Raw genomic sequence first — 20,211 nt, 5'->3', positions numbered from 1 at the left:
GCGCCCTGAGAGGCCGTGCGCCGAGGAGGCGGGGCCGCGCCGGCGCGCAGGGCGTCCCGGCTCCTGAGCATAAACAAGAGCGGGCACGGGATGAGGCGGCGGTTGATCCCCGGGCAGCCAGCTGCGGCCAGCGAGGCGGCGAGCGGGGCCAGGCGCCGACCCTGAGCGCACCCGACTCGCCCTCCCGCGCGCGAGCCCTCGGCCGGGGCCACCCTCCCGCCCGCCCGCCGCGCGCCCACCATGAACCTGGCGAGTCAGAGCGGCGAGGCCGGCGCCGGCCAGCTGCTCTTCGCCAACTTCAACCAGGACAACACGTAAGGCCGGGCGGGGGTTGGGGCCCGAGGCCTGGGGCCGGGCGGGGGTCCGGGTCCGAGGGCCGGGGCCGGGGCGGGGGGGAGCCTGAGGCCGGGTTCAGGGCCGGATATTCGGCCTGGAGGTTCGGGGTGGAGGCCGGGGCGGGCGGGGGCGTCCCCGGGGGCGGGCCTGGAGCGTGGAGGGAGGGGCGCTGCCCTCGGGGACCCTCCGGGCTCTGCGCTGGAGCTGAGATCCCTGGGCGGGGAAAGTGATGGAGATAAGGAGGCTTTTCACCCACCGACGGATAGGTTGCTTTACCTTTTGGGACCTCCCTTCTCACAAAGTTGGGGCAGAACTTTGTGCCTTGACTTGTTGTCCCAGCCGCTTCTGGAGCAGTGAGCGTGGGTTTCTTCCTCTTATCCCACCTGCCCTTCTCCCTCGGCCCTCTTCCCCCCACTCTTTCCCCTCTTCAGGTCCTTCTTGTCTCTTCAGGCCCTTCTCCTTGTCTCTTCATTATCTTAGTGCCCTTTTCCTTTCTTTCCCTTTCTTCTTGTCTCGTTGTTCTTTTTTTAGGTAACTTCGATGTCCTGCCCGAGCAAGAAACAAACTTAGCCTTAATCCTGGCCTCTGATCTGGGGAGAAACTGAGTCAAGGGGGATGTGGCAGAGAAATACCTGAGGAGTCTTGGTGCTTCAGGGAATGGGCCCATCCTTAGGGAAAGAGAGGCCCACTGATGCCAACCCATGGATTTGGAACGCTGTTTGTCCAAACGCCTATGGGTTTGAAGCTGATTCTTCAGAGGCTGTCTCGGTGACCTGTGAGGATAGTTACTAGATGAAGTTTCTGGAGAAGGAAGGAGCTGTGGAAGGGAGGAGAGCCATCTTGGGAAGTGAGTAAGAGGAAGTGATGTAAGTGAGGAGGAATGGGTCATTGGCTTCATAGTAAGTAGTTGGTCGAGTTGTTACTGGCGGAATGGAGTCAGCAAAGTAGAAAATGAGATTTTTTTTTTTTTTTAAATGAAGAGTTCATTGTAGAATGGCAAGCAGGCATCAAGTCCGTGGCACGCAGCGGGTACTCGGTAGCGCCTCCCCAGAATTGTGAGGTTAGTGCCGGGTGGCCCGGCAGTGGGACTGCGCTGAGGTTAGAAGGAAGCAGATCACCTTTTCCCACGTGCAGATGAGGAAACTGAAGTTCACAAAGGCTCAGAGCTGTGCCTGGGTCCTAGAGTTGGTTAATGTGGAGTTTGGGCAGGCCCGAGTCTCTTCCACTGCCCTTCCCACTCTGCCACTGTCTTCTCTACCTAAAAAGTAGGATTTTGAGGATGGTGAATTTAGGCATCATACTGTAGCAGTCTTTAAAGACTAAAACTGCCAAACGCTTAGTGTTCCACGTGAGTAAAAACCAGCACAGCAAAAGCATTTTGAATAACCTGTTGCCAGTGGTTGTGATCAGGATAGACTATGTTATGTGAACCCAGGAAGCGAATAGAACGTTTCAAACTGAGATTGGTTTTCAAGCCCTTAGTGTTTTTTGTTTTTGTTTTTAAATTTTTTTTTAACGTTTTTATTTTTGAGACAGAGACAGATCGCAAGCGGGGGAGGAGCAGAGAGAGAGGGAGACACAGAATCCAAAGCAGGCTCCAGGCTCTGAGCTGTCAGCACAGAGCCCGACGCGGGGCTCGAACTCACAGACTGTGAGATCATGACCCGAGCCGAAGTCGGACGCTCAACCGACTGAGCCACCCAGGTGCCCCAAGCCCTTAGTGTTTTGAGATCGGTTAAGAATTGGTAGCTTTCTGGGTTTTTATGTCTTGTATAAGTTAGAGAATTTCCAAAACATTTTCTACCATTTTTTTTTCCAGCTTTTTACTATTCATCATTTATGTTGAAAGGAAATCAAATATGAGAACATATTCTCTTTGGCTGTTATTTCAAATGGGCTTTCAAATTACATACACAGTAGAAAATGTCGGTCTGGCCTGAAGTTAGACCTTTTCATACTTGGAAGTCACGTGCTTCCTCACTCCTCAGTGAGTCTGGAAGTTCAGGAGGTTTCTGTGTCATAATTTGGATTTGCCAGAAACCTTGATATACTATGAATGTAAACTGTTAAGAAATAATAGGATAGGATTATAGTAAATTATTAAGAAATGGGAAGATAGGATTTAATCATTGATTAAAATGACTAATTTGTCTTGAAGAAATAGACATGTTTATGAGGAAAGGCTGTACAGTTTACCCCTTTGTCTCCTTTACCCGTCTCCAGAATTTAATAGAAGAACACAGTTTTTCACAAGACAAAGGTTGTCGGTCTAGGATCTACATTCACTGTGTTCAGTGAGAAAATCTGGAAGCAATTTCACTTAATAGAATACATGTATGTTACACAATAATGCCTAACAAAAGAATATTCCCTGTACACCAAACTATCTGTCCTGCTTTTTGTACTAGTAATATGGTTTCAAATATTGTGTTAATTTTCCTAGGATTCTCATCCTAAAAGTATGAAGAAGTGCTTTGTTTTTGTTTTTGTTTTGTTTTTTTACTATTTGTTTATTTTTTAGTTAGAGCAGTGAAAGAGGCACTGAGAACAGTTGTTTTCAGTCATCTCGCTATTAACTGGTTAGTTCCAATGCTGGTTTCTGAAAGTAACCGTTTGAACGGTTTACTTTGGAGGAATTTTTGGCTTTTGAAATTGAAGTTAACAAACTAGTAAGAGTATCCCTGAAATGGAAATGTCAAGGACTAAATTCCTCCAGTGGATGCCACTCGTCTAGTGGGAAATCTGTGATTTGGCGATGTCCTTTTTAAACTACACTTCAAAAAGGGGTAGAATAAAGAAAGGGACTTGATTCTCCCGGTCTCCTGTTGACAGGATTGAAGTTGTTAGTGTCCAGAAAATTATAGAGATGCTTGTTTAACTGAGTTTCTTCTACAGTTACAGTTGTTATTCTGGGAAAGTCACTTCTCTCCACTTTTTTCTCATCAGTAAATCGAGAGGCTTGATTGTAGATGCTCTTTAAGGATCCTTCAACCTTAAAGTTTTAGGCCATTCTGTCGGCTGGGTAGAGGGAGTGTTGGAGGAGGGCAGGACAGTCACCCAGGAGGATATTGTCCAACAGCAGTGGCCCGTGGAGAAAAGACCAGTCAGCCATCAGGACTTGGTGTGACCCGTGGGACAGGCATGGTGCAGGGAAGTTCAGGTTACTCCCAAGTCTCTGGTTTGGGTCTAGTGTGAACAGTGATTCCATTATGGGGACTCGGTTTGGGGCAAAAGATGAATTCTGCTCGGCTGCTATTGAGTTGTCAAGGCATCAGGGCTAACCAGCTGGAGGCCTGCAGTAGAAATGCTGGGAGCTGCGGGAAGAGCCTGCTGTGGAGCAGACTTACTAAGTAGGGCCCCAGGGTCTACGAGGGACGCCTTGGGTTCCTTTTTATGCGTGTGGACTGTTGCCACCTAACTCTAATCAAGTAAGATAGTAGGAAGGGAAAGCCTTTCGGGACTAACTACTGGTAAGAGTTTACGAAAGAAGAAGGAGTTAAGAGAAAGATCTGATTCACGCTTTTTTTAGTGGAAATTCACTATCTTTTAGATATTGAGCGCTCAAGTTTCAATTCAGTGATAGACTTGCAGTTAAAGATGGTGCATCACACAGAGGCATTTGTTTTGGCCCCTCCCAAAACCCTACTGAAATGTCAGTCAACAAATTACCCAAAGATATATATTTCAGCTTATTTATTTACCGTGGGGAGAGGGGGAAGCAAGGAAAGAGCGGAGAGAGCTTCCCAAGCAGGCTGTCCGCACCGGCCTGACAAGGGGCTCCACCTCCGGAACCTTGAGATCATGACCTGAGCCGAGATCAGGAGTTGGCCGGTCGCTCAACCGACTGAGCCTGACTGAGCCACCCAGGCGCCACTCAAAAAATATTTTAAAAGACTGAAACCCATAGGATAGGGAGAATGAGGAAGGAGTCACTAGCAACATTCTAGAAGCTAGCAAGTAGTACAGGAAGGTGATCCCGGATTGCTGGTGGAGAAAGCAGAGAGCCAACCTGGCGTAAACTGCAGAATCCCCAAAAGGCTCAGGATTGGCAGCCTAGGGAAGCTCTAGAAGTGGAATAAAGGGGGGTGTGGTGAAAATAAAGAGGATTGGCCCTCAGCATGTCTCACAAGCACTCACTCTCCCATCCTGGCAAAGGACTTAGGCCTCGTCTCAAGACTATATAACAGGGTCTCTGGATTTTGACACCAGGCACAGGTGAAGGCTGGGCTATGGTGTTGAAACGTGGGACTGAGTAAATATAACCTTTTTTCTAGGATAGTAAGCTGGTTTTTTTCCTTCGGCAGTAAAAGATCTCATTGTGTTACCTTAAAAAAAAAAAAAAAACTACACAAACATTTATTGGGGGATAAGTTTATTTAATAAGGGAATTTCAAACTTCCTTATTACTGTGCCTCTCCCATTAATATGTCTGCCATTGTATGGTCAGGCAAATCATGAGAAATTATTAAAAGCAGGATCAGTCCCAAAGAGGGATGTATGAACCTGATCATTGGTGTTACCACCCTTTAAAAACATCCACTTTTAGGGGGTGCCTGAGTGGCTCAGTCAGTTGGGCGTCCGACTTCGGCTTGGGTCGTGATCTCACTGTTCCTGAGTTCGAGCCCCGTGTCAGGCTCTGTGCTGACAGCTCAGAGCCTGGAGCCTGATTCGGATTCTGTGTCTCCCTCTCTTTCTGCCCCTCCCCCACTCACACTCTGTCTCTCTCTCTCTCTCTCTCTCTCAAAAATAAATAAAAATAAAAACATCCATTTTTACTGATAAAATATATACTCGAACTATGCCATGGATATATAGGGAAAAATAATCGAAATATTTGTGCTTGTATTTCTTATTGATGGAGGTGCACAGCAGTTTTACAAACCACGCAATTAAAATTGTAGCTAAGGTATTTAATATCCTAAAGCAGTTTCTGAATATTTGTAAGGACATCAAAGTTCTGATGTTTGATCACCAAAGGCCAGTTTTGACAGATTCTTTTGTTCGGAGCGTAGAATCAAAATCTAGTTTCTCGTAAACCAGTTAAAGCTCATTAAGTTTGCCCATGAAAGAAGCCCTCCCTAAGCTTATTTTATATATAGTGTCAATAAGGTTGGCGATTGGGTTTCTAAGTCAACAAATTAGAAAGGTAGAGGAGCTGTTAATCCTGGGGAGAGGGTCACAAGGAAGTGACACCTCTCTGCAAAAGAATAAATGGAAAATATTTTTAGCAGCTCAACACTACAGTCTGACCATTTGTGGTCACACACACAAAACCCTCATCTCCTTGGTAGGGTCTGAGAGGGTCACCGTATTGTAATAGTACAGTAGGTTTAATGATCACTCCCATAGGACTCCAGGAAAATGTTAAGAATCTCCCATCCCCTTGTGATAGGCATACAGGAAAGCATACACAAGAACACCTTTTTCATTTTTTAAGCAAAAACAGAAAGAATCTATCGGTGCTTAAAATAGCAACCATTAGTTATCTGGAAAACATTTCCCAAAAGTTATAGACTGCTGAGATTTTTGTCTTATTTTTAGTTCTCCTGGATATTTATGTTTTTGTTGGCTTCTTTATTGCTTTTCGAATTATTTACAGGTAAAAATATCTAATTACCTCATTGATACAATTCATTCAAAACAGTAAAGTATTTTTGCAAAAAAAAAGGTAGAAAGAGTTTTGCTTTTTTTTTTTTTTTTTTTAGTTACATATTTTGGGGTCAGGGGGGAGAGATTCCCAAGCAGGCTCCACGCTCTCAGCGCCGAGCCCAACACAGGACTCCATCTCACGAACCGTGAGATCATGACCTGAGCCGAAATCAAGTCAGACGCTTAACCGGCTGAGCCACCCAGGTGCCCCAAAGAGTTTTGCTTTTGTTTATACTTCTAAGATGAACCAATTACAACTTAAAAATTTCATAGTGCTTACCGTAGCTCCATTCTTGGAATACATTTCTTCTACCTACGGGCAAGAGAAGGGTTGGAAATCTCAAGTTTTTAATAGATGAAATAGCCGTTGAAGTAGCCCTAAGTTTTGTCTGGGTGTGCACATACTCCCGCTAGGAAACGTCGGTGTTCAGTCTTTCTAGTCTTCTGGTTTGTCTTCTGCCTCCACTTGTCTGCACATTTTTCCAGACACTAGATTCAGAACCATCCAGTCGCTGCTTCCTCATACGCCCCACGCATCCTGCTTGATTGGCTCGTCCTCTGTTTCTCAGAGCTGGACTTCCTTTTGTTCCCCCCAGCCCCCCCCGCGGTCAGTCACTTTCTGGAGAGTAGTAATCTTCCGGTGGGGAACTGCTTCACTCAGTGCCCACTGCACCTGTACAGGGTCGGGGGTGGCAGCTGGGGAGCCCGTGAGCTCCCTTCAGGCCTCCTGGCGAAAGCCGTGGCTTTGGCGTCAGGTGTGAGTGATTTTATCTTTTCCTTGTAGGTCAGCTGTGCAGTCTTCTCATGCCAGCTTCCAAGTTATCTTTTCCGTCTGTTTTATTTCCACCCCACTGCTCAGCTATAGTTTCACGTAGGTGATTGAGCTGCGCTTGCCGTGGCCCTGCCGAGGCAGAAGGATGTCATCGTCCACCATCGTAGATGCCTTTGTTTAAAATTCGGAGCGTCCGCCTTCTTCGCTTTTGGACTCACACATAGAGCAGATCACCTGAGGAGCCCCACTTTGTTTTGAGGGGATCGTTAATTAAGGGCCGATTATTTCCATTTATTTGTCAAAGTAATCTTTAAGGTTTTGTAGGTTTTCAGCAAGAATAAGGTCTGTATTTTATTGACCTTCACCTTTTCCTGGCTGTGAGCTGGGGCACCTGGCTCTGCCCCTTGCCTCTTTTCTGCTCAGCCAGCACTCACCCACTACAAACTGTGAAATTACTCGTGCTAATTTTCAGTAGAGGTGATGGTTACTAGTTGGTAACATGGAGCTTGTTTTTGCATTATCGTTGTCTACACGTATCAGCTCTTATTTCTGATTTGGCTTTTTTGCAGGTCCCTAGCTGTTGGTAGTAAGTCCGGTTATAAATTTTTCTCCCTTTCTTCTGTGGATAAGCTGGAACAGATCTATGAATGCAGTAAGTGTTTGCTTTATTTTTCCCCCTTCTTAAAAACAAAACAAAACAAAACAAAAAAATAGACAAAGTATACTTGAATTGGAATGCATTCTCAAACTCTAACACTGTGATTAAAGTCCAGACACCCCTTGACCAGTACTCTTCCTTGACCTTGGGCTTCCTGGGATGACAGCTGTGAACGGGTGGTACGTGTTCTCCAAGGTGTGCGTGTTTGCGTGTTTATAAATGTACTGCGGAGACGCTTGTTTTATGGGTTGTCTTTCAATACACGATATCATGCTGTGTGTAGTGTTCTGTAACTTCTCCCCATTTTAAATGCCAGTGAAACCATTTATCTTTCTGTTATAAACCACTTCCAGAAAACTGAAAACTTCACAGCCCCCATAGGAATGATTTATTTGACATCTTATGGCATTCGAGTGGCCTGCATGTCAGAGGCAATATGGACTGGTAGAAGGGTCATATGAGCTTTGACTTCTTGTTCAGTCACTTATTTGTGACTTCAGATAGATTTCTTCATCTTGGATATCAGTTTCTTTGGTTTTCGTGTGTGTGTGTGTGTGTGTGTGTGTGTATGTGTGTGTGCAGTAGGACTTGCTGAGTAAACGGTAAGCATAGAGTCCTCCTCCCCAGAGAGAATTTGCTAGAAAGCTTTGGGCTCTTCCTGCATACATAACTTGTTTTCTGTGCATGTATGTAGTTACACACATAAAGATATACTTTTGTGTTTGTGTGTGGTTTTGTTTTATATAAGTGAGCTTGTAATGTTTTGCTCTTTATTTTTGTTTTTAAAAACATAACTTTAAATTGAGGTGATTGTAGATACACACGCAGTTGTAAGAAATAATACAGACCCCATATACCCTTCTCCCGGTTTCCCCCAATGGTAACATTTTGCGAAACCACAGTGTAATACCACAACCAGGATAGCAAAGTTGATTGCTCCTGATCAGGTTTCCCCAGTTTTACCTGTATGCGTTTGTGTTTCCTAAGTTCTGTATGGTCTTAACGCCCTTGCAGATTCCTGTTTCCCACACACACGGCCAAGATGCTGGTTGGTTCTAAAAACACAGGGTCCTTCCCGCTGCCCTTTTATAACCACACCTGTCTCTACCTCCCAGCCCTAATCCCTAGTAGCCATTAATCTATCCTCTCCAAAATGTTGTCATTTCAAAAATGACATGGAAATGGAAATATGTAACCTTTTGGGACTGGGTTTTGTTTTGTTTTGTTTTGTTTTGTTGTTTTTACTCAGCATCATTCCTTGGAAATTCATCTGAACGGTTGGATGTGTCAGTAGTTCGTTTTTATTACTGAGAAATATTCTGGGGTGTGGATGGACCATAGTGTATCGTCAGTTACCTGTTAAAGGGCATCTGGGCTGATTCCAGTTTGTGACTATTATTACAGATAAAGCTGCTGTGAACAGTCATGTATAGAGATTGTGTGAACATAAGTTGTTACCTCCCTGGGATAAATGTCTAAGAATACAATTGTCGGGTCATATGGTAGGGCCCCCCCTTTTTTTTTAAAGAAACTGCCAAAGTATTTTCCAGGTGGCTGTACCATTTTACATTCCCACCAGTGATGTCTGAGGAATCTGGTTCCTCTGTATCTTTGCTGGCGGTGGGTGTTACCGCTGTTTTTCATTGTACCACCTTGGTCGATATGAACAGTGTTGTCTCATTGTGGTTCTGATTTGCATTTCCTCAGTGGCTGATGATGAGCATCTTTTCGTGGGCTTATTTGCCACGTGTATGTTCTCTTCAGTGACACGTCCGTGTTTTTGCCTGTGTTCTAATAGGCAGATTTGGAGTTTTTTAATGTAAGGTTTTCAGAGTTCTTTAAATATTCCGTGTACTAGTCCTTTGTCAGATATGTGGTTTGTAAATATTTTCTCTGTATGTAACGAGCAGCCCTGAAGGCTGCCTGTGGCCTGACCTCAGTTAAGAATCTTTGTGGGAGAATTAGGGCTTCCGTACTCACGACATGCTTGTAATGAGTCACACTGGGGTTTGGATTCGGGGAAAGATTTAACATGTGCCGTTTCACGTACCTGAGGGAGTGGACAGTTGTGGGGAGCGGGGTCTCCTCCCTCCGAACGGCGTTGGCACCTCCGTTCCGAGCGACTGGCCCCGTGTCGTCCGCTTTGCTCCCTCCGGAGTGAGCGTTCCACTTTGGAATTCCTCTTCACCTTCCAGATCTCTGAAGGAGGGCGGTTCATCGAGTAACGGGATAGGCGTGTCCTTCACCCTTGGGTCCGTCCACTCCGGGGGCGCTTGCAGAGGGCCTGCTCTGTGCCAGCCTGCCCCGCCCGTGGCGATGCGCTAGCAGCCCCTGCTCTCCTGCCGCTTGCACTTAAATGGAGGAAGACCAAGAACGAGTAAATACATTCGTGTCCAGCGTTCTGCTGGGCACATGGCAGCCGGCACAGACCCAGATACCACCCCCTGCATCCCCACCCCTGCTAACTTAAGATGAAGATGTTGGGGGGACGATCTCGTTTCTTCTGCCAATTGCTTGCAATAGGAAGTTCTCGTGGTCCCCCGGGAGGTCAGAGGCTTCCCTGGCCCCTCCCAGGCTTCGGCCTCCTCCCGGCAGGCAGGTAAGCCTTCGGGTGCCCCCTCGCCTCCATCGGGAGGGTGTGTCCCACCCCCTGCAAGTCCGCTGTTTGTTGCTGCCCAAAGGCCAGCAGCCAGGCCCTTCCTAGGGACGTAATCAGCGGCCCTGACTCCACGCTTCCTGTGGGCTGCCTTAGATTTTGCTCCTCCTCTGTCCTCAGACTTGGCCTGCTGATGTTCACTAAATCTTCCTTCCAGAAAGCTTTTCTTTCTAGTACGGAGCCAGAAGATGTGATGTGGGTGATAAGATAGCTGTGAGCTAGTGTGCTTGCTTATCTCGAGTGGGGCCAGGAGTTGTGGAGATCTCCAGACTGGCCACCTCCCCACTTCCCCATGGCCCCACGCAGGATTGTTCCCGATAGGGCTTCTTCAAAGAAGGGTAGCCGGTCTCTGGATTCCATTGGGCCTTTGTGAATGACTGAAACCTTTACTAACACCGTACCCAGGGGAGCCCGAGTTGTGCTATGACCTGGTTGCTGTAATGAGTAGGGTCATCTGCTTTGAAATCCACAGAATCCACCCCCCACCACGCCGCCATTTGGAACCCAGTGCTTAGAAAGGGGGTAAGAAGACCAAAACCTGGTCTTTACTTCTCAAATTGAATCCGTTTAATGACTCACCTGATTCCTTGAAGTTTATTTACTGATTTTTTGGTGTCTTGTTTTTTAAAGGTTTTTGGTGGAACAAAAACAAAACGTGATGTCTTGATAATACTGTGCAAAGAGTGGGTATTTACTGACCAACACCGTGAGGTGGAACATAGGCTCCTTTGTCCTTAGTGAACTTGGACCCTTAGAAATAGATGATGAAATGGACAAAGAATTTTTCGAGGGTTAATACTTTAAACTGGAAGTGATTGAATTCTTTTGCTCCTGGAGCCTTCTGCGCCTTTCCCCTCTCACATACACTTTTATGGAGTAGATAAAAGAACGTCCTTCAAAAACAGGTTAACTGCTGAACCGAGATTGTTCTCTGGAGTTTTTCCACAAATAGACCCAGAGCAAAGAACATACTTGATGCCTGGCCTCGCTGTTTGCTGCAGGCCCAGCGTTGGCCTTTCCCTCATAATCTCAAGCATGCATTACAAACTCAGATCTTTGCTCTCGGTCGCTGTTGCTGTTACAGAAAAAATGAGCCAGAACTGGTCTTGGGAAGAGCAAGATGGACAACTGCTTGTTTCTCTGTTGTTTGTTCAAACAACAGCAACAGAAAGCCTTTTGCCCAGAATCAGTGGAAGATTTTTTCCTATCGTACTATTGTAATTTCTGGAGTTGCAAGAGCTCCCGTGTACGCCTTGCCCGCTGTCTGTGCCTGCCTGTTTGTTTTGTCATTCTCTTTCTCTCTGTCCTTTGTGTGTGTGAAGATGCATAATGTGCACATGTGTGGTCTCCCTTCCCTGTGAAGGGTGTGTGGTCGTTATTTGTAAAATATCACTTAGGTCGGGAGGAAAAGTTGGCTCTTTTACATTCTATATTGTGCGTGTTTGCATTTTTAAGTTTCTGAGCTAGGAAAACATGCGTCAGGAGGCACTCGGTTGTGAAATCGAACATAAGCAGCGAAAGTGACCAGTGCCTGCTTCGACATCTGCAGCGCCTCCACAGACCTAGAGCGCGTCTCCTCGGGAGACCAACCCTTCTTGACCGGACAGGCATCATCTGCGTCCTACGGGTCGAGAAACGGTGCTTTTTGAGATCGTTCTGATTAGACACACAGCTGGTTCGAGTGTCAATTTCAGTGGGCTGTATAGTTTTGGATCTTAAGGGGAGAGGTCCAGTAGCCTCTCTGCGTAAATCTGCCGTGATGAGGTTTGGGCTCTTGCCTCTCTTGAGAGCTGCAGGCATCCGACAGACACGCCTCGTTTACAAGTGTGTTATGTCACTTGTTTCATGGTTTCTTCTTCGCTTCTTAGTGCTTTAGAGGTGTTCTCATTGCCAGTTCTAAGTAGTGCCAGCAGAAGCAAACAGCATTCTTTGGCGGGGGGGGGGGGGGGGGGGGGGGCTGGGTAGCTCACCAGCAGGGGAAGGGGCAGATGGAGAGAGAGAATCTTAAGCAGACTCCATGCCCCACATGGAGCCCGACAGGGTGTCGATCCCATGACCCTGGGATCATGACCAGAACGGAAGTCAAGAATCGGATGTCCCTAGCGTTCTTTTTCACATCAAGTAATTCTAGGGGCGCCTGGGTGGCTCGGTCAGTTAAGCATCTCATTTCAGCTCAGGTCGTGATCTCATGGTTTGTGGGTTTGAGCTCCACGTTGGGCTCTGTGCTGACAGCTCAGAGCCTGGAGCCTGCTTCAAGTTCTGTGTCTCCCTCCCTCTGTGCCCCTCCCCTGCTCACACTCTGTGTCTCAAAAAATAAAATAAACATTAAGAAAAAGGGGCACCTGTATGGCTCTGTCTGTCGATTAAGCGTTTGACTTTGGCTCAGGTCATGATCTCACGGTTCGTGAGTTCGAGTCCCGTGTCAGGATCTGTGCTGACGGCTCGGAGCCTGGAGCCTGCTTCAGATTCTGTGTCTCCCTCTCTTTCTGTCCCACCCCCACTCATATTCTGTGTCTGTCCCTCTAAAAAGTAAACAAACATTAAAAAAAATAAACATTAAGAAAAAATTTAAATCAAGGAATTTGTTTCTTAAATTTTGTACAGGGTATCTCTAGGAAGAATGTTTGTCAAAAACTGTGGCCAAGGCCACCTTAGAATGGTCCTTGATAGCAAAGCTTTCCGTGACCCTTGAGGTCATCGAGTTCACACTTTCTTAGTGGTGGCTCGAGTGCTCATCGGTGCCATTGTCTCCTTAACAGGCCACCTCCAATAATTACAAATGTTCAGCCTCATTTGGCCTTGTTTCTCTTGCTGTTCATTCAGTTGCAGCGCCCTGTAACCGGCCCTACGCGTGTGTACCCTGGTTTCGTGGAGGGCCGAGCTGTGTGGACTTGAGTTTGCCGGGAGGTGACCGCGCTGGGCACGTGCGCTCTGAGCATCTTTCCGCGTTGAAACGTGCTCTAGGGAGTGTGGTGTCATGTGAAAATGGCAAAGAGCTTCTTGAAACCGCACGGTAGAAAATTAACAGACCCAAACCACCCGATAGTCCGTGAAGACCGGTGGCTGCGTTCCCAACAAGATGCAGGCCCTCGGTGCCACGGACGTAAAGGAACTCTGACCCTGAAGCGAATCCTCTCGGGGTGTTGCCGCTTCCTCTGTGGTGCCAGACACGCGTTAGCTGCGGGGTGACCTGGTGCGTCAGCCCTGCACGCGGGGCCTCGGCCGTTTCCTAGTTCCTGGCTCCTTTGGTAGTCCGATGAGTTGCAGCGGTTTCCCCCAGAAAACCCAGTAGTTCGTATGTGAGCTGGTGATTTGAGAGACCTCGAGGCCCGCGTGAGCGTGGCAGGATTCAGGGCGCCGGGGTCTCCCAGAAGACCCCCCTCCTCAGAGGCTCCGCCTGACAACTAGTGTCCACCCTCCGTCCCTGATGCCCTACGCTTCTTACATCGGCTCTTAACATCTTAGGATGCCAATTCGCCAATAGTCTGTGTGGCTTAACAGCTTTTTTGAGATGTAATTTCTATGCCATACAAATCACTGGTTTAAAGTGTACAAGTCAGTGGATTTTCGTATATTTGCTAAGGTGGACAACCTGCCATAATCTAATTTTAAAGCATTTTCATCCCCAAAAGAAACCCTGAGTCCATTAGCAGTCACTGCCCATTTCCCTCCACCCGCCTCAGCCCTGGGCAAGCGCTAATCTACTCTCTGCCTCTGCACGTCGGCAGCTCTGGACAGTTCAGATAAATGGAATCAGATGCCACTGGCTTCTTTCACTCAGAACGTTTGCAGAGTTCATCCGTGCAGGAGAGCGTGCCAACACTTCATTTCTTTTTATTGCTCGACAGTATTCCCTTACGTGGCTCCGCCGTGTTTTGTGGGTGGACACTTGGGTCCCTCCTACTTTTGTCTGTTGTAAATAGTGCTGTTGCGTTCATTGGTGTGCAGGTTGTTGTGTGGACATAGGTTTTCATTTCTCTTGAGTAGATGGTTACCTGTAGGAGTGGAATTGCTGAGTGAGCATCTTTGTCGCACTTGTGAGTTAGGGTATAAGGTAAATTCCTGGAGTCGAGAAGATAGACTCAACAGAAGAACATTTTTAAGTGAGTAGATATTGCCAAGTTGCCCTTAAAAAAGATAGTACTGGGGCACCTGGGTGGTTCAGTCCGTTTAACATCCAGCTTCAGCTCCGGTCACGATCTTGCAGTTCATGAGTTCAAGCCCCGTGTCCGGCTCTGGGCTGAGAGCATGGAGCCTGCTTGGGATTCTCCGTCTCCCTCTCTGCTCATCCCTACCCCTCTCAAAAATGAATAAATGAACCTAAAATTGTTCTTCTTTAAAATAGCTTTATGGCCTCCCACCACCAAAAAAATTCTAAAATCATACCTGCATTTTTTTCTTAAAATTCCCAAAAAGTTCCAAGCTTGTAGTTGATGGAAGAAATAAGCAAACACCCCAGCGCACTAGCCGCACACTTTCCTGCTCTTGCATTTAGGCGAACGCACAACATACCATGTCTGCTTCCCACCATTTGTTAATGGAAATTTTCAAACACAGACAAGTTGAAAGTATTTTACAGCTGCACGTGTACATACACCGCTTGGGAGTCTGTTGTTAACACTGTACTGTGTTCATGCTGTCACGCATCTAGCCCTCGATCCACCTTACCTGTGTGCATTTCAAGGCACGTTTCAGGCATCAGTATGTACTTGCTTAAATACTTAAGCATGGATGTTACTAACTAGAGTTCACTGTTTTTGTTCTTTTATTCTGAGATAATATTTACATACAGTGGAATGTATAAATCTAAAGTAAACATTCTGTGTTTTGACAAATCAGACATCTCCGATCAAGGTTTACCATCCCTCCAGAAAGTTCCCTCTTACTCTGCTTCCTCCCTCTGATCCATTCCAACTCCCTTTCACCGTCTGAGAGGCGAGCAGTGTTCTGGGGTTTTCTGCTATACATTAGACTTGCCTGTAATAGAACAGACATTGTGGGAACGCAGCACGTGCTTTCGCTAAGGTTTCTTATACTCGGCGTCATGTTCCTGGGGTTTATCCATACTGTTAACGCATCTCTGTTGCCCAGTATATAAATATGTGAATTTGTCCATTGTTTTATTGACGAACATCCACAATTTCCCCAGTTTTTAATTACGAATATAATCGTTACTGACGTTGTACAAATCCTTTTGTGAACGTACGTTTTCATTTATCTTAACTAAATATCTAGGGATGGAAAGAGTGTTTTGTTTTATGAGAAACCACCAGATTCTCCTACGAGGCTGTCCCATTTTGTATCCGCTGCCCCCCCCCCCCCCCCCCCCCCCGCAGTGCTGTGTGAGAGTCTGGTGGCTCTGCGTCCTCACCACCATTTGGTGTTAACTAGTCTTTTTTCACTTTAGCCATGCTGATGTGATGTGAGATCTCATTGTGGTTTTGATCTGAATTTTCCTGATAATTCATCACGTTGGGCACTTGCATGCCCTTATTGGCCATTTGCATCTTTTTTTTTTAAGTTTGTTTTTCTTTATTGTTTGAGAGAGACAGAGACTGTGCAAGTGGGGAAGGGGCAGAGAAAGAGAGGGAGAGAGAATCCCTAGTAGGCTCCACGCTGCCTGTGCAGAGCCTGACACGGGGCTCGAACTCACGAAGCCGTGAGATCATGACCTGAGCCAAAATCAAGAGTCAGACGCTTACCTGACTGAGGCAAACTGGTACTCTGGGCATTTGCTTATCTCTTGTGAAATGTGTGTTCAGATATTTTGTCCCTTTTCAACTGCATTGTTTGTCTTTTCATTATTGTGTTGTCAGAGTTCTTAAATTTCTGGATATTTTTTGTCACGTTTTATGAATTTTTTTTTTCTCTGTCTATGGCTTGTCTTATCTTTTGAGCAAATATTCTGAATTTTGGTAAGATCTGATTTACCCTCTTTTTAATTTATGATTTTTTCTCTGTCCTTTCTGAACAAATTTTGGCTACCATCAGGTCATGAAGATGTTTTTCCATATTTTCCACATTTTCTATGAAAGCTTTACAGTTTCAGCTTTTATGTTTAGTTCCATGGTCCATCTCATTACTTTTGGTGTGTGGTGTGAGTCAAGGCTCCTTTTTTTTTTTTTTTTTTTTTTTTACCCCGTTGATGGATTCCTGTAGCTTCCACCATTTGTCAAAAAGATTTTTCTTCCCTCATTGGATTGTTTTGGTGCCTAAAAACAACCCTGTAAGTGTGGATCTATTTTCTCCTCTTTATTCTCTCCCATTGATCTGTTTGTGAGTCTTTGTATCAGTAACGCTGCTTGGTTTACTATAACTTTATATACAAAATTTTGAAGTACCACAGTGTAAGCCTTCAACTTTGTTCTTTTTCAAGGTAGCCTTGCATATTCTAGATAGTTTGCCTTTCTGGTTTAAAGTCAGTTGGTCATTGTCTACAAAAAAGTCACCTGGGATCATGCTTGGGACTGCATTGGACCTAGAGGTCAATTTGAGGATAATTGGTATCTTAATAATATTGAGTATTCCAATCCATAAACATGGTGTAGCTCTCCATTTATATAGATCTTCATTTATTTTTAATTTTCTTAATTTTCTTTATCTTTTCTCTTAGTGATGTTCTGTGGGTTTTAGCATGGAGGTCATGTATCTTTTTAAAATTTATTACTCATATTTTGGGTTTTGACAATGTTGTAAATGGATTTTTTTCATTTTTTCATTTGTTTGCTGCTAGTCTGTAAAAATACAGTTGACTTTTGTATTTTAACCTTGTATCCTGTGACTTTGCTGAATTTACTCATTAGTTCTAATAGTTGCTTTGTAGATGCCTTACAATTGCAATAGAAATAGTTGGACGTCTTTCTGGTCCTTTTGCCTTTTTTTTCCCCTTCATTTTCTTGCCTTATTGCAATGTGTAAAATCTCTAGTACAAAGTGAGGAGAATTGGCATCCTTGCCATGTTTCCAGGTTTAAAAGGAAGAATTCAGTATTTTCACCATTAAGTATGGCTGTAGATTTTTCATAAATGTCCTTTATTGATTGAAAAAGTTTCTTCCTTGTCTCAAGTTTCTAAGTTTTTACCATGAATAAGCATTGAATTTTGTCACGCTTTTCCTGCATCTATTGAATTGATGTACTTTTCCTCTGACTAGTTGAAATTGCGTTTATTATCACAGCCTCAGGTGGAGACTGATGGTCCTGCATTTTTCTAATAACTGTATTTGCTTGCCCTCTGAGATGGTTGTTTCCGGCTGTTTTCACTCCTTAAACCTCCCACCACTATGGCCCTCAAAGCTCCTAACCACTGCTCACGCTTCAAAGATAAACCGGTACTTTGAGCACGGACTTCCCTCATCTGACCTTCAGCTGATGGTCTGTCTACCTGCAACCCTCCCATCTTCCCATCTCCCGCCTGTTCAGATGGCAAAGCAGGGATTCCCGTCTTGTTAAAACCAGCCCTCTTAGTGGATCTCACCACCTTCCAAGTTTATTTCGTGTTTTCTTTATTTGTGAGAGAGAGAGAATGTGAGTGGGGGAGGTGCAGAGAGGGTAGGGGGGAACAGAGGATCTGACATGAGCTCTGTGCTGACAGAGTGGGGACAGAGCCCAAGTCAGATGCTCAACTGAGCCACCCTTGCGCCCCTGCCAGTTTTTTTTTGAAGTATAATTGACGTACGATATCGTATTACCTTCAGCTGCACATCATAGCGGGGCAGCATTTGTATACATTATGAAATGATCCCCATGGTAAGTCCATTTGCCATCTGTCACCGTGCAGAGTTATTACGGTATTACCGACCGTATTCCCTGTGCTGTACGTCACGTCCCCATGACTTATTTATTTTGTAACTGGAAGTTTGTACCTCTTAATCCCCTTCACCTATTTTGCCCACCCACTCCTTCCCCCTCTGGTAACTATCGTCTGTTTCTGTTTTGTTTGTTCTGTTTTTTGTTTTTGTTTTTTAATTCTACATACAAGTGAAATCATACGGTATTTGTCTTTCTCTGACCTATTTCATTTAGCCTGATATTCTCTAGGTCCATTCATGTCACAGATGGTACGATTTCATTTGTTTTTGTGGCTAATACTCACCTGTCGGTGTGTGTATGCACATCTTTATGCCTTCATCCATTGATGGACACTTAGGCTGCTTTCAGATCTTCGCTATTGCAAACAGTGCTGCAGTGAACATAGGAATGCATACATCTGTGTGGATTGGTGTTTTTGGTTGTTTTTGTGTGTTTGTTTGTTTTAAGATAAATATCCACACTTGGAATTGCTGGGTCATACGGTAGTCCTGTTTTAATCTTTTGCAGAACCACCATACTTTCCAGAGTGGCTGCTCTGATTTACATTCCCACCAACAGTGTACGAAGGTTCTCTTTTTTCCACATCCTTGCCAACGCTTTGTTATTTTTTGTGTTTTTGTTAATAGTAAATCTGACAGATACCTCCCTGTGTTTTGATTTGGATTTCCCTACTGATTAGTAATGCTGAGCATCTTCGTGTGCCTGTGGGCCATCTGTATGTCTTTGGAATAATGTCTGTTCTAGTCTTCTACCCATTTTTTAATTGGGGTATTTGGTTTTTTGGTGTTGTTACGTAAGTTTTTAAAATAGACTTTGGATATTGACCCGTTACCTGATATATGATTTACACATGTCTTCTCCCATTTAGTAAGTAGCATTTTCATTTTGTCAATGATTTCATTTGCTGTGCAAAAGCATTTTAGTTTGCTATAATCCCGTGTGTTTATTTTGGCTTTTGTTTCCCTCGCGTGAGGAGACTGGTCCGGGAAAATGTTGCTGAAACCTATGTCAACGTGTTTGCTGCCTGCGGTGTCTTCTAGGAGTTTCATGGTTTCCACTGTTACATTCTTTAATCCATTTTTAATTCTTTCCTGTATGGTGTGAGAAAGTGATCCAGTTTCATTCTTTCGCATGTATCTGTCCAGTTTTCCCAGCACCGTTTATTATTTCCCCACTGTATATCTTGCCTCCTTTGTCATAGATCGGTTGACCGTACATGCAGGAGATTTTTCTCAGGGTCTATTCTATTGATCTGTGTGTCTGTTTTCCTGCCAGTGTCATACTGTTTTCCTGTAGTCTTGTAGTGTAGTTCAAAATCAGAGAGCATAATTCCAGCCTACTTGTCCTTTCTGAAGATTGCTTTGGCCATGCAGAATCTTTTGTGGTTCTGTTCAAATTTTAGGATTCTTTAGTTTTGTGAAAAATGCCATTGATACTTTGATAGGGATTATGTTGACACTCTCGATTGCATTAGATAGTATGGACCTTTTAACAATATTAATTCTTCCAATCTGTGAACATGGAATATCTTTCCACTTATTTGTGTCTTCTCCAATTTCTCTCATCATTACAGTTTTCAGAGTACAGTTCTTTCACCATGTTGGATAAATTTATTCCTCGCTAATTCACAATCCCAGGGGTCGTGGGATCGAGCCCTGCGTCAGGCTCCACACTCAGCTTAATATTCTCTCTCTCTCTCCCTCTGCCCCCTTCCCTGCTCATGCTCTCTCACTCTCTGTGTAAAAAAAAAAAAAAAAAATCCTAGGTATTTTGATAGTCTTTGATGCAATCGTAAACGGGATTGTTTTCTTAATTTCTTTTTCTGATAGCTCATTATTAGTGTGTAAAACATAACTGATTTCCGTATGTTCATTTTGTCTCCTGTGACTCCGGAGTTCGCTTATAAGTTCCAATAGTGGTTTGGTGGAGTCTTCAGATTTTTCCATTCACAGTATCATGTCATCTGCAAGGAGTGACAATTTTACTTCTTCCTTTCCAGTTTGGATGTGTCTTCCCTTCCCCTTTTCCTAAGGCCTTCAGAAAACACTTGGTCACATGGAGAGGCATGAGGACCCCTTGTGTTAGAATCCCATGAGTACCGTTGCTCTGCACAAGGCCATTGGAGCTCTTAACAGATCCCAGGGAGATTGTGTCAGTAGGCAGTCTCCTGGACAACCAGGACAGACTTTTCTCTCCAAACTGGGAAATGCTGCTAGCATGGCAATGATTTATACCTGCGTATCTTTGTTTTTATCTATCTCCTGACCTACCTTTTTTTTTCCAGTTGAAGTATAGTTGACACAACATTACGTTCGTTGCAGGCGTAAAACC

At 45.0% G+C, this 20,211-nt stretch overlaps 1 protein-coding gene across 1 annotated transcript in view; it reads left to right on the top strand.

Annotated features, from left to right (window-relative positions):
- Window positions 1-48: 48 nt before the first annotated feature.
- The window catches only part of WIPI2 (WD repeat domain, phosphoinositide interacting 2), a 39,000-nt gene continuing 18,837 nt past the window's right edge, over window positions 49-20,211 (top strand). Inside the window, exons 1-2 of the mRNA XM_027042312.2 lie at window positions 49-314; window positions 7,327-7,409. Of these exons, the coding sequence (XP_026898113.1) occupies window positions 241-314; window positions 7,327-7,409 (157 nt within the window). The 5' untranslated portion in view covers window positions 49-240. The remainder of the gene's footprint in view (window positions 315-7,326; window positions 7,410-20,211) is intronic.

The sequence above is a fragment of the Acinonyx jubatus genome, chromosome E3, assembly GCF_027475565.1.
Source record: "Acinonyx jubatus isolate Ajub_Pintada_27869175 chromosome E3, VMU_Ajub_asm_v1.0, whole genome shotgun sequence".
Taxonomy (NCBI): Eukaryota; Metazoa; Chordata; class Mammalia; order Carnivora; family Felidae; genus Acinonyx; species Acinonyx jubatus.
This window is presented reverse-complemented; position numbering and strand designations above follow the sequence as displayed.